The sequence below is a fragment of the Pipistrellus kuhlii genome, unplaced genomic scaffold (genome assembly GCF_014108245.1).
Source record: "Pipistrellus kuhlii isolate mPipKuh1 unplaced genomic scaffold, mPipKuh1.p scaffold_m20_p_1, whole genome shotgun sequence".
Lineage (NCBI taxonomy): Eukaryota > Metazoa > Chordata > Mammalia > Chiroptera > Vespertilionidae > Pipistrellus > Pipistrellus kuhlii.
In genome coordinates, this window is record NW_023425404.1 from 42,294,202 (window position 1) to 42,308,944 (window position 14,743).

Below are 14,743 nucleotides of genomic sequence, written 5' to 3' on the forward strand. Positions count from 1 at the left end.
GCTTTATTGAAACCTTTTGTCCATTGATTAATAACTCCTTATTTCTCCTTCTCTTCTCCCTTGAGAACCACCATTCCAGTCTTTGATTCTATAAACTTGATTATTTTAGAAACTTCGAATAGGTTGAATCATGCAGAATTTATATGTTGATGACTAGTTTATTTTACTCAGTAAAATGTCTTGAAGATTCATCCACGTTGTTTCATATTGCAGGATTTCCTTCTGTTGTACAGCTGAATAATATTCCATTGTATGTTCACACAATTTTTTTCTATTCATTTGCCTGCACATTTAAGTTGTTTTTACATCTTGGATGTTAGTAATGTTGCAATAAAGCTGGGAGTCCTAATATCATTTTAAGATTCTGATTGCAACTATTTTGGATAAATACTCAGAAGTAGGACTACTGAATTATATTGTAATTCTATTTATTTTTTATTTTTTTTTAGGTAACCCTGTACTGTTTTCTATAGTGCCTGCACCAGTTTGCATTCCCACCAGCATTGCACAAAGGTTTATTGATAAGGGCGCCCATTCTTAATGGAAAAAAGACAGATGTAAACTTGGACTTTAGAAGGGGTCCCATCCAATGAGAAATTAAATCTTGGAGGAAACCCAGACATTGTTTTTGGTGCTATCCAGGCAGAGTCAAGGGTAGAATTCCTCTGGCTTCTCCCATCTTCCCATATTTAATTTTACTGCAGCCTTTGCTCATGTCTAAACCTAGTGGGCAAGGAAATCTGGGGAGGGTAGCCTTCAGAATTCAGGCTCCTGAGATACAGAGCATACCAGAGAAACTTTTGAGAAAAAATAGAAGAGCAACAGGCAAATGAGCAACAAATGTATATGCCAAACTTACGTAGAAAATGCTATAGCAAGATACATAAAAATATACACTTAACTTAAATCTTTCTTTGGTTCCCTCTCGTTTCTTTCGGTATTTCTTTGTCCTTCCCTAAAAGGTCTTAGAATCTGCATCTAGATAGATACAACTCTTCATTGCTAAAAATAATTTTTTCTAGAGTGTTGTCATCCAACTTCTTAGTTCAGGAAAGGAAATGAAAAAATAAAGAAGGATAAACATTTCTGCACTAGATAACACAATAAGTCATCTAGAAAGAAAATTATTGGCATGAAACTACTTTAGAAAAATAATAGTGCTTTATAAATATGAACTATTTTATTACTCTTTGATACTTATATAGTAACCTTATAGGTATATGGATGCTTTAAAGACTTTAAAAATAACAGTATTTTCAGAAACATGGACCATCCCCATATCCAATTTCTACCCGCTATAAGCAAAATTCATATTATTATATATTTGTATTCAGTGCATTATTTGACTGATATTATTGTCAATATTTTAAAAGAAAGATATTGTGTAGTATTAGTATTTACCTTTAAAGGTTTGACACATTGTTTTCTCTATGTGTATATCTTTATGAATTTGTGAAAATATTTTAATCTAGCTAGTTATCAAAAGTGGATTTTCTAAGCTAAAAGGAATTTATATTGATTATATATACATCTGTATACAGCTAGACCTACATCCACACACACATTACTGATGTGTCCTGCAAAAAAAACACAAAAAACATGTTTACTCTTGTACCTACTTCTCTACACTCTCATTAATGTTGAGCATTATCACTTTTTAATCTTTGCTAATCAGATAATGGAAACTACTTTTTCATATTATATTGATTTTTAGGGAGCATATATATTATACATTATATAATGTATACTTGTATAATGTATATAAACAAAATATGTATATATGATATTTGTGCAATACTTTCTATTTTACCATACCACCCCATTTTAAAAGGAAAAAATGCATGAAAAGTGCTCTCACTCCATTCCTGCATATAGAAGAGATCTTTAAAGAACTTATGCCTATTTCATGGCAGAGAAAAAGGGTTAAACTAAATATAGCCAGAATGTATCTCTGACAAGAAAACAGAATTGTCAGCATTCATTTCTGTAGCCACCTAGATTGCCTTTCTCTTAGATTCTTCCCTCCACTCTCTGCTAGACGAGCTGCTATTCTCCCAAGAACAATGACCTGCTATTTTCCCAAGAAACTTTAAAGCAATGATGGAAATGTCAGCAGCAAGTGGCACTGTATCAGTTGTCTGACCAACTTCATCTGAACACCACGCTTGAATCAGAAGCAGCAATCAAAGAGGCAAACACTACTTATCTAGCATTCCAAATATCAGCAGCACAGCACAGGCTTATGGAAAACTCCACAAACCACCAAGGAATTGCTAAAGAAGAGAAGAAATGTGAGGAAATCTTACATTTCAATGAATGCTTCCACTTAAATCAAGCTTCAACCAATTATCTGGAATAAAGCAACTGTGCTTAAGAATTCACAAATAGAACGTTGGTTATACTTCAGTCCTCTCTGGACTCTTTTGCTGGATGTTATAAAAATGCAAAGAAATGGAATTTAAAAGAGAAAAAATACCAAGCTGCTGCACAAACACAGCAAATCACCTGACAGCACCTGTGGTATTTGGGCATTTGGGCACTCTTTATTGTTAAAATGTAAACTCAAGTGTCTTGAAAACTAAAGTTGAATCTATATTATTATAGATATTTATTCAAAAATTTAGATGAAAAATATAGCCAAACATCTATTGCAATGTCTTCAAACTTCTAAAAGTTTGTGTAATGAAAATATAGTAACCTAATCTGATTAATGAAAGACATGTTTTAAAAAGTACAAAAAAACACTACACTCCAGAGGATGAAAAGTTAAGATTTTTTTATTGTAATAAAAGACATTACTGTGAGAGGGTATAATTTTAAATAAGGGATGAAAAGAGAGTAGAGTGTCAGCATAAAGAAAAAGGCACAGTTAAAGCTGGGTAAACAATCAGATCTTAGGTCATGGCCAGTAGGCCACAGATAGTCAGAAAGTTGGCCAGTTGAGTACAGGGCATTCACAAAAGAGAAACTTTTAAGTTCCATGCTGCACTGATCCCCTTCCATACACAGTCTCCTAAGGGGACTGACTCTAATTGTCAAGTACTGAAAAGGCACCTCACTCTAGGGTAGGCCCCAACCTCTAAGAACTCCAGTGCTCAAATATATCAGCAACTTAATTTTCTCCAACTTCCCATTATTGCCATAACTTTACTACTGCATGACAAAATAGTTTGGGTTTGGACGTTTAATTTTTTCATTCCAATCAGTTGTATTTTTCACACCACTGAAAAATGAAACCGGATTGGCTGTTTTCATTCCTTTCTTGGAACGAAGAGAAACATAAATAACAATTGACTGAAATTTAAATATTTAATTAAGGATCTTTAAAATACTTTAAATGTGGCCCTTACATTAGCAGTGTTAAAAACAAAACAAAACAAACAAACAAACAAAAAGAACAACAAAAAAACTAGTGTTCCCCTTTTTGGATGTAATTTTCCCAACAAGTATACATACTTACATACTTCTCTGTCAACAGTAAAGTTGACAAACTAACAAACCTCTGATGCAGGAAAGAGCCCTAGAGATCATCTTGAGGTGCAAAGACATGCTAAATTTCTCCTAGCTAGTGGTAGTTTTCCACCCTGTGTTTTCTTAATTTCCCCCTTAGTTCTGTGAGGACAGAGTGAGAGGATGGCAAGATCTAGTCATAATAATAGCTCAAGAGGTTGCTTCCTATGACATATTTCAGTGCTTTACAACTAAGCCAAAATACATGGTGTTCCTTTTGTTGTCCCTTCAAGTCCAATTCTAATCCAAAGCAGCACCCAAGTGTATTAGGTAGAAACATAACTGAAAGAAAACAACAGACAAATTGTGAAGTCTAAAGTCAAAATTTCATTAGGCAGAAAAAATTTCATTATACTAGAGATGCTAATTCAAAATTAAATATCTGAGTTCACCAAATAATGCTCAAGGAGCACACACAGAGAAGAAAGATATACTTTTGGATTTTCTCTGAGAATTAAAAAGAATATTTTTCAAGTATAATGAAAGGAACATTAAGAAGGGAGAAATAAGAGTGAAACAACAGTACAAATAAAAAGAAAAAAAACAGTGAATGTTTATAAAAGGTAGCTTCATTGGTGAAAAATTGTTGTTTGAAAAAAAATTGACTAGATTTTTAGGTTTACTTTGTACCCAACATTATTTTAGGAGGTTTTCTCCCTGAGGGAGTCTTTTTAATGAGAGAGAGAGAGAGAGAGAGAGAGAGAGAGAGAGAGAGAGAGAGAGAGAGAGAGAGAGAGAAAGGAAATATAATGCAGAGGAGAGACAGAGCATAAGAAATGCATATGAACAAACAGTCAGAGAAAAATACAAAGATAAATAAAAGGGCATAATAACTGCTGCCCTATGGAGTTCTTGTTGTTTGGATATTCCTGGTTTCCTACAAGGGTTTTCTGTGTTCGCCCAATGAAATGTGCTCCAAGCTAATTCTTTTCCATGGACCATTTTAAATGGGCGCCTTCTCTTTCTTCCCAGTAAGGATTCCTACAGGATAGTTCTCATTGCCCTGAGAGTTTGCTCCCTAACCATTTGGGGGTTTTTTGGTTGAATTCTATTTGATTCTTTGTATAAAACTGTGAATTGCATGTCCCATACATCTTGGCCAATAGACTATCACAGTGCTGTTTCAAAGCATTTGTTCTGATCTAAAATTTAAGGTTTGTTGACTGTGAATCAATTCTCTTTAGTAACCTTTGGTAACTGGTAACCCTAACTTCATACTTTATTGAATTCAGTCCAGGATTCTGTTCAGAGCTGCCTCCCTCTCCTTATTACAAAGCCTTTAGGTTCAGGTATGAAGCAGTAATGAAGTAGATTATATCTGGCAACTCTATATGGATCAGTAATGACTCAATTCAATTTACTAAGTGAACAGCAGTAATGGTTATGATATCTCCCTAGTACCTGGCATATTTACAACATAGACCATGATCAGTTAACAAATTTCTAATCCCATAAACTGTGAGTAAACTCAATCTTGCTTTAGACAATTGTGGGAACTTCTTGACAAATGACTTTCCAACGCTCAGACAACTAAGGAAATATTCCCTTCCCATGTAGCCCAGGAAAAGCCTGTGCCAGAGAGACAGGCAATAAATCAAAGCCTTGATTACATTCAGGCTGTCATTTTAAAATATTAATCTGCTGTGCTATAAAGATATTTTAGTTCAATTGTAGTATTAAATAAGCTATCTCCTAGGAAGCTTAGTTGGGGCTTACTTTATACCCAGCCTTGGGCCCAGCAGCACATGGCATGGTGGCGAGCCATGGGCCTGAGGCACTCAACGTGCCACCACATCTGGGTAGCTGTGAAATGAATGCAGCTACCATATGCTCCAAAGGGCTGAGGCAATTATAGCCTCAACACAACGCCGCAATCTTACAGATCCTTTGCTTATGCTCAGTTATCTAAACTTATATCAGCAGCATTGTCATTTTATCGCATTTTGTTCACTGGTCTTCCCTCAGTCTCACTATTCAGGTTGGAACTTTTTTGAAATGAAAGTAATACTGACAGGTTTGCTTTAAAATATAGAATCTCAGCATAAAGGATGGGATTGTGCCACTGATGCTAATAATGATAATAATACAACTACATTTAATGCTTCCCAAGTGCCATGAGATCTGTGGACATTCTCTCAATAAACACAATAATCTTGTATTATTATCTCAATTTTTCATATTAGAAGAGCTAAAGTAAACTGCCCCAAAGGAAACTAAAGCCCTATTATTAATAAGACACTCTATTTTCAGAATGTTGGGATATGCTTTTACACCCCAGTTCACAGGGCAGAACTGTCAAGGTAATGGGAGGCACGGATGAGTTCATCCAGGATATGTATGCATTTTTATAAATCTGTACATAAATTCACTATGAATTCACTTCCTCCTGAAAAAGAAAACCATTTATAATGTAAGATGGGTTTGCAACAGTCATGCCATTTTCATTGTGAAATGAAAGTGTGCACAGGTAAACTCAAGATAGTATTACTGGAATCACAGTGATATAAAAACTCAATACTAAAAATGGAATCTTATAGTTCAGAAAACTAGCAACAAAGAGAATTGCTATTGAAAAGTTAGGCATTCATTTTAAAATTCTAAAAACAAACACAAGATAATTGTGAGTATAACTTCCCTTAAAGATAATATTTTGTCAATAAAGTGAAAAGTATTATGAACATTATGCAAATCATACACACATGTGTGTGATTTGCAATATATATATATATATATATATATATATAACATTCACAGTACTGCAGTAGATTTATTTATTTATTTATTTATTTATTTATTTATTTACTTATTTAACTTATCGTTGACATTATTACAGATGTCCCCCATCTCCCCTCCTTTACCCACCTCCACCCATTTTTTATGTAATTTATTATACTGTATGCCTTCACCCCTCCCTCCCCAGCCATCACCACACTATAGTCTGTGTCCTTGGGATATGTATATATGATATTTGGCTAAGATAAATAAGCCAGACAGAGAGAGATAAATACCATATAATCTAAGTTATATAGGGAATCTAATGAACAAAATTAACAACCAAAATAGAACCAGAGGTATAGATACATGGAACAGACTGACAGCTGTCAGAGGAAAGGGGGATGGCGGAGGGACTGGATGAAAGTGTGCAATAGTTTTAAATTAGAATTATTTTTCTTTGAAAGTAATTCCATTTAAAAACAGGTACATTGTTATTGACAGTATAGATGATGCTTTCTAGCAAAAGGAAACAGAGACACAGTATAATAAATTATATAAAAATTACCGATTAAAATATAGAATATAGCCTGTCTACTGGGAACAAACACTATTCTTGCCCTAAAATGAGCACTGGGTACTGTCATATTTAATTCTTTTTGGTATTAGTTATCTTGGTCTTGCCTCACATGCATTTATTCAGCTGATTTCTCAAGAACCCTTTGCAGGATTTAAAAAGGACAAATAGAATAGATATTTGTACTACTGCACTTTGGGGGATGGATGCTTTCTTTCACGGTTTCAACCTTCAATCTATGGATTAAATACCTCCAGAAGTTGTATATTGTTTTCATATACATGCTGGTTCTCATACTGTTTTGTTTTGCTTATCAATTAAATTCAGATTTCAATATTTTCTATTGTAGTCAAGATGGAATAATAGGGACTAGAGGTTTCTCCCATATGAAAAAATCAAGAAGTGAACAGAATATATCAAACAATGGCTTTAAATATACCAGGGATCTGTCAATGAAGGTCGGTGATAATAAGGAGATAAAAACTAATAAGGTGAGTCTTACTATTCATTACTTCAATTTACTGTCAAGAGAATTTCTAGGCATTATACGAGGAGAGGGAACCCAGGTGGACCCCATTGAACTCTGAGTTAAAAAGACAGAGATGAAAATCTGAGAAGACAAAGGCACCAGAGGTCACAGGGAATACTACCAAAAAGAAGAGAGCTGAAGGGAAGAAAAACTTTAACAAGCTGAAGAAGGTTCATCTTTTTTATTTAAGTTTTAATATGTTTTTATTTATTTTAGAGAGAGAAGAAGGGAGAGGGGGAGAGAGAGAGAGAGAGAGAGAGAGAGAGAGAGAGAGAGAGAGAGAGAGAGAGAGAGAGAGAGAAATGGAGCCCAAAATTCCGGCATGTGTCCTGACCAAGAATCGAACCTCTTGGTGCATGAGATGATGTTCAACCAACTGAGCCACACCAGCTAGGCCAGAGGGTTTATCTTAAGCAATCCTCTGAGCAATGATAAGTGTATGTGTATGGTGAAACTGTCCAAGGCCAGGATAAGAGTCATGGAAATGAATTGCATATAACAGTACTCAGCATTCCCAAAGGCCAGGCACAGTGCTTTTTTCTATTCAGCAAACTAGAAAACCTTGTCATTCATGAGTTAGTAGACTCAGAAGAGTCTTGGTTCAATAGTGAGGAATATTTTTCCTTTTTAAAAAGCACTATTTTATTCCCATTTAACAAAATTCAAAAGCAAATTTTAAAGAACCAAACTATTTCTAATGTAGCCACAGAACAAAGCTCAAGAATATTCATAGGATGCCAATAGGGTGGTGAGGACCTGCCAAGAGATAAGAGTAGGCTGAAAGAGGTTAATGGAGGAAAAGGGGAAACCTGCATGTGGATGCTTATAGAAACTTTACTTATAATTACCAAAACTTGGAAGCAACCAAGATACCTTCAGTAGGAGAATGGACAAATAATCTACATAATGGAATATTAGACTATATAATAAAAGGCTACTATGCAAATTGACCAAAAGGCAGAACAACCTGTCGCTATGGTGTTCACTGACCACCAGGGGGCAGATGCTCAATGCAGGAGCTACCCCCTGGTGGTCACTGTGCTCCCACAGCCAAACTCTCATGGTCCCTCCACGCAGTCTGCTGCCCTGAACTGCCCAGATCAGGATCTGGACAGGGCAAAATGGCTCTGAAAAGCCCCCATTGCCGGCCAGGCTAGGGGACCCACCTGTGCATGTATTCGTTTACTGAGCCTCTAATTTAATGATAAAAATAAATCAGATATCAAGCCACAAAAAGACATAGAGGAAGCTTAAATGTATATTACTGAGTGAAAGAAGCCAATCTGAAAAGGCTGTCTGAGTCCAACTGCAGTTAGACAACATAGGTTTGACATAGAAGCATTCACTTATATGCAGATATTTTTTCCAATAAATACAATTGGCTCTTCTTATCAGTTGGTTTTACATCTGCTGATTGAACCAATCATGGATCAAAGCCAATTTTTTTTTATTCCTAACTGTGGTTTCCCAATTGCAGATTCCCAACTGTACACCCAAAATACTGTTTTGGATCCTTAGTTGATTGAATCTGCTGATGCAAAGGGCTGATTGTAGAGTCAACAGTTATATTCAGATTTTTAATTGTTCAGGTTCAGTGCAACTTACTTAACCCCCCATTAAGGGTTAACTGCATATGACCTGGAAAAGGCAAAAATATGGGAACAGTAAAACAATCAGTGGTTGCCATGGGACTGAGATGGGATGAATAAGTCAAGCACAGAGGACTTTTAAGGCAGTTAACATACCATAATGATGAGTATGTGTAATTATAAATTTGTTCAAAGCCATAGAATGTACACCAAGAGTGAACCGTAATGTAAGCTATGGACTTTGAGCAATAATGATGTGCCAATGTAGGTGCATCAGTTGTAACAAATGCACCACTATGGTGGGGAAAGGCTGTGCAGATGTAAGGTAGGAGATGTATTAAAAATAACTATATCCCCCCCCACTCTAATTTATCCGTGAACTGAATACTTCTCTCAAAAAAATAGTCTTAATAAAAAGAAGAATGCTTTGTGGAGACACGGAAAATGCAAAAATCCAATTTGAATGATCTAAGATAGAAAATAAAATATATGAAGTGAAAGATACAGTGGCTTGAATCAATAGATTAGGGGTGTCGAACTCAATCAGAGAAGGGGCCAAAATCTAAAATCCAGCCTAAATCGCGGGCCGAATGGTTTACTGAACAGTCATAAACTGTCATTGTGATGGAAACGCAGCGGAATACAGTGATGACAGCGCGGTGCGGGCCACATTGCAAGGCCTGGTGGGACGGATTTGGCCTGCGGGCCTTGTGTTTGACACATGTGGATTAGATATTACAAAATAAAAAGTTGCTAAATTTAAACACATAGCAATGAAAATAATCCAAAGTGAAGTACAGAGAGAGAGAGAAAGAAGGAGATGGAGAGAAAGAAAACCCAAAGCATCTTTAGGCTGTGGGCAACCTTAAGAGATCTAATACACATATACATGTGGAATCTCCAAACAGTAGGGGCAGAAAGAATATTAAAAAAAAAAAAATAATGGCCAAAAGTTTTTCAAATTTGAAGAAAACAGTAGACCTACAGTTTTATGTAGCTCAACAAAGCTTAAATACAAAAACAAAGAAAACTACACCATGGCACACCATAATTAAATTGTACAAATGAATAAAGGAAACACAGTCATAAACTGAGGGTGGTAAAGGGCAAAGAAGGTCAAATGTATGGTGATGGAAAAGATTTGACTTTGGAGGAGGGCACAAAATGCAATATTCAGATGGTATTTTGTAGGATTATACACTTTAAACTTACATAATTTTATGAAGTAATGTCACCCCAATAAATTTCATTTTTAAGAAAGCAAGTAAAGGAAAAATAAAGACATGTACAGAGGAACAAAAATGAGCATCACAGATTTTTTTTTTTTATCAAAAACAAAACAAAAAACACGATTCAAACATAAAGACATTGGAGCAATATCTTCAGAGTAAAGTTTTAAAATGGCACTCAGAAACATATGATCTTTTCAATAGATGTAGTAAAAGCTTCAGGTAAAATACAAAATCCATTTCTGAACAAAACTCTTGGCGTATTGGGAATAGAAGATGGATAAATGGCATCTACAATGAACCTACAGCTAATATCATAGTTAATCAATAATGTGTCTCATCTAAGGTAGAGAACAAGGCCAGGATGTCTGGTCTTATCACTCCCATTTAGCCAGGAATATAGGGCAATCAAAATTATATCAGGCTTTTATAAATGCATGTATGTAAAAAAATGATGTCTTTTATAAAATTCATATGGGAATAATTCAAAGGTTCTAAAATAGCTTAAATAACTTTGAAAAAGTTAGAGGAATAACACTACCTGATTTTGAGACATAAAGGAAAACTGTAGTAATCAATAACTCATGGTATTGGCATACAGATGGATAAATACATCAGTGGAAGACAATAGGTAATTTAGGAATAGATCCACACATATAGAGAGAGCTGAATTTCAACGAATGTACAAAAGCAATTTAGCAGAGAAAAGATAGTACTTTTAAAATATCCATATATAAAATGATGAGATTCAGTCTATAACTTACACTATATTCATAAATTACATCAAAATGCATCATAGACCTAAATGTAAAACATGAAACTATAACATTTAAACAAATGCAAAACCAAAAATTGGTATGATAGTTGAACAGACATTTACCTAAAAAAGATGAAGGATAGCTCATAAAAAGATGTTTAAAGTCATTAGCCATTAGAATAATGTAAGACACCGCTACACACGTATTAGAATGAGTAAAATTTAAGACTGGTTTTATTAAGTATTGGTCATATTTTTATGAACTAGAATTCCCATATAGTAGTAGTGGAAATGTAAAATGGTGCAACCACTTGGGAAACTATTTTAAAAATTAAACATATTCCTATTATATATCCAGTTATTCTATGTAAACATGTGTCCATACACATATGTATGCACAAGTCTTTTTAACTGTTTTATTTTTAATAGCTAAAAACCAAATATCCATCATAAGATGAACGCATAAACTCTGATATTTTGATATAACAATGCCTAGCAATAAAAACAAACAAACAACAACAACACAAAAACTTTTCCTAAACCCTACAACATGGATGGATCTCAAAGTAACTGCTAAGTGGAACCATACAGAAGAAGAGTGCATACTGAATTACCTATTTGTATAAAATTCTAGAAAATGAAAAATTCCCGCTAGCATGGGAAAGCAGCTCAGTGACTGCTTTGGCTTCGGGGAGTTCAGTGATGGCTTCAGGGCTGAGAGGCTTTTTGAGGGGGTGGGGATGCTCATTATCTTGTCTGTGGTGATGACTTCATGGAGGTGTATACATATATCAAAAGGTAAAATTGTACCCTTTCAATATGTGGATTTTATGCTTTGTCGGTTATACCTTAATAAAGCTGTTTTTACACTTTAAAATGTCCATCTTCTCCTGAGAAAGCTCTAGCTGCACTGCATCGCCAGGACGGCACTGTGACAGAAGCTGCCCCCTTTCTATCAGTCACCTGCTGCCAGGCTTGCCACAGTCCCTGTCCCTCCCTTTTGCTGCTGGTATCTTGTTTTATGCATTTACTTGACTGCCTTAGGAATTTGAATTCGTGCCTAGTGAATGATTTCTTGTCTTCTGTTAGAAAGCAAAGAAATATTATATGAAATGAAACAAGCCAGTCAGAGAAAGACAGTATCATATGATCTCACTTATATGCGTAAGGTAATGAACAAAATAAACTAACAAACAAAATAGAAACAGACTCGTAGACAGAGAACAAACTGACAGCTGTCAGAGGGAGCTGGGTTGCAGGGATGGGTGAAAAAGGTAAAGGGATTCAACAAAACAAAACAAAACAAACAAACAAACAAAACCCCCAAAAATCTTTTAGACATTGACAACAAAATGGTGATTACCAGAGGGAAAGTGGGGTTAACGGAGTCCAAGAGAATAAAGGGGAGATCAATGGGTAAATGGTGATGAAAGGAGACTTTACTTGGGATGGTGGAAACACAATATGCAGAGAATATACTATGGAATTGTACACACAAAACCAAAGTGATCCCAATAAATTCAATTAAAAAATAGAACAGTTTCTCCCATTAGTCTTTAAGGGAGAAACAATCCAATTCCCTTAACTCGGTCTATGGTATCCTCTGTTATGGTATGACTCAGACTATGGTATCCTGTTATTTGGTCTCAAGTGATTTTCCAAACACATTTCTTATCAGCCTCCATACACAAGACACTCTATTTCTCTTACATACTATTGCCCACATTCCCAAACAAGCTGTTTGTGTTGGGATTGCTTGCTTAGCATGCTAATGAGATCCATTTTAAAACTATTAGCAAAGAGAGTAGGGGGGAAAAAAAAGACTGCCTTTATATTCATGGTTAGGGATTTTCGTTTCTACCAAATGATTATTGGAACTCATTTTATGTCTCTTCAAGAAGGATTTGAAAAAATAAGTAAATAAAAGAATCCTTGAGGGAAAAAAAATGATTTCTTGCTGTTTGGTACAAGACGTAAGAGATTTAAAAATAAATGACCTGGGAAAATGAGAGGTTGTAAAAGTTATGAGCAACCATTCCACCAGCACAGGCTGGTATATATGTGATGGGCCAGGTGTTATCCAAAGTCTCTCATTGTCTTTAGCCATAAATCTTCAGATGTCAAATATTGTTGAATCAAGCCTGTAATTCTTAGCGATGTTAGGTCAACCTGTTACAGATAAGGTTGTAATCTTTTTTTCCCCCCTGCAAAGTCACCCAAATGCTGTTACATTTTCTTATTTGAAATACTCTTCTTATCTCTTGCTTCCAAAGCTGAACAATAAATAATAACTATCTTGAGAGCATTAAACGAGTTTATAACATTAGTTTTATTCTTTCTGTAATTTGTATAAGTACTATCAACATGAGATAACTGCTTGTATATCTTGCATGCCTATCTCAAATGCATATACTCAGATGTTGTATTATTTATAATAGTTTCTCATTATATACTCACAAATAAAACTTCTCATCCCATACAGGATTCAAATTTCCAAAAATGGTTTTAGTTCTTCTTTTGTTCTTTCCAACTTGAACCGTAACATATGGATCGCTGGACCCAGTCTTGTCTTTTGCCTGCAACCCTTGTGCAGAAACCACTGAAATAACAAAAATAAACATTTTAATATAAAGGTTTCCCCAGAAACAAATAATAATGAAGGGAACTTTTCTATCACTTTGTCCCTGGTTTTGAAGATGCATCCCTATTGCTTTGCTTTTATTCTCATGAGCAGCACGACTTTTTAAAGATGTTTAATAAAATTATGAATACCAGGGTACTGTACATTAAAGTCTTCCTTTGGACTAATATGCTTTTGCCTGTAGTGAATATCAATTGTATTAATCAGATCCGTGCACAGATCCGTGCACAGATCCGTGCATTGGTGGGGTCCCTCAACCTGGCCTGCGCCCCCTCGCTATCAGGAACCCCTCAGGGGCCAGGCCTGCGGGGATCAGGCTGAAACCAGCAGTCCCACATACCCCGAGGGATGTAGTAGTGCACAAAGTGGCAGGCAGCAGGGGAGGAGCCTGAGCCAGGCCTGGCGCCATGCAGCTCCGGCTTATCTGGGCCCTGCTTGGCCTGCCACCACTGCCAGGGGTAGCACTGTGCAGCGGCGGGATAGGCTGCAGCTGCACTCACAGCAGTGAGTCAGGCTTTTGGCTGAGCTGTGCTCTCACTATGGGATCACACTGACCACCAGGGGGCAGTTCCTGCATTGAGCATCTGCCCCCTGGTGGTCAGTGCGTATCATAGTGACCAGTCGAGCAGTAGCTTAGGCTTTTATATCCTATATAATAAAAGCCTAATATGGAAATCGACAACGGTGGACCAGTGGAACGACTGGTCTCTATTATGCACACTAACCATCATGGGGCAGACACTCAATGCAGGAGCTACTCCCAGCCTGCAGAGCCCAGGCCAGCCAAGGTAGGTAGGTGCCAGTGGGGGGCCCTCCCACCCCAAATCACCCAGTTGGTAGCCCTGCAGTTGGCAACCAGTGGTGGCAGTGGAGATGGAGCCAGCTAAGGTGGGTTCCAGCAGTGCCCCCCGCCCCCTGACTGCCCCACCGGTTGCCCCACAGGTTGGTCCTTATCACCTGCCAGGCCTAGGGACCCTACCCATGCATGAATTTCATGCACCAGGTCTCCAGTATATATACACACACACACAGTGATATAAATGTATGTCTGGATATATATATATATATATATATATATATATATATATATATAGTTACATACATCTATAGAGAAATAACCATGCACACACAATATCCAAAAATTTCCCCAAAATAATTCAAAGGCCTATAATTTAAAATTATTTATTTATGAGTTTGCT

General features: G+C 36.2%; 1 protein-coding gene across 4 annotated transcripts in view; it reads right to left on the reverse strand.

Annotated features, from left to right (window-relative positions):
• The window catches only part of UNC13C (unc-13 homolog C), a 503,072-nt gene that overhangs the window by 253,863 nt on the left and 234,466 nt on the right, over positions 1–14,743 (reverse strand). For all 4 annotated transcript variants that reach the window (XM_045582381.1, XM_036441424.2, XM_036441415.2 and 1 more), the window contains one exon: positions 13,361–13,502. In XM_045582381.1, coding sequence (XP_045438337.1) covers positions 13,361–13,502 — 142 coding nt within the window. The remainder of the gene's footprint in view (positions 1–13,360; positions 13,503–14,743) is intronic.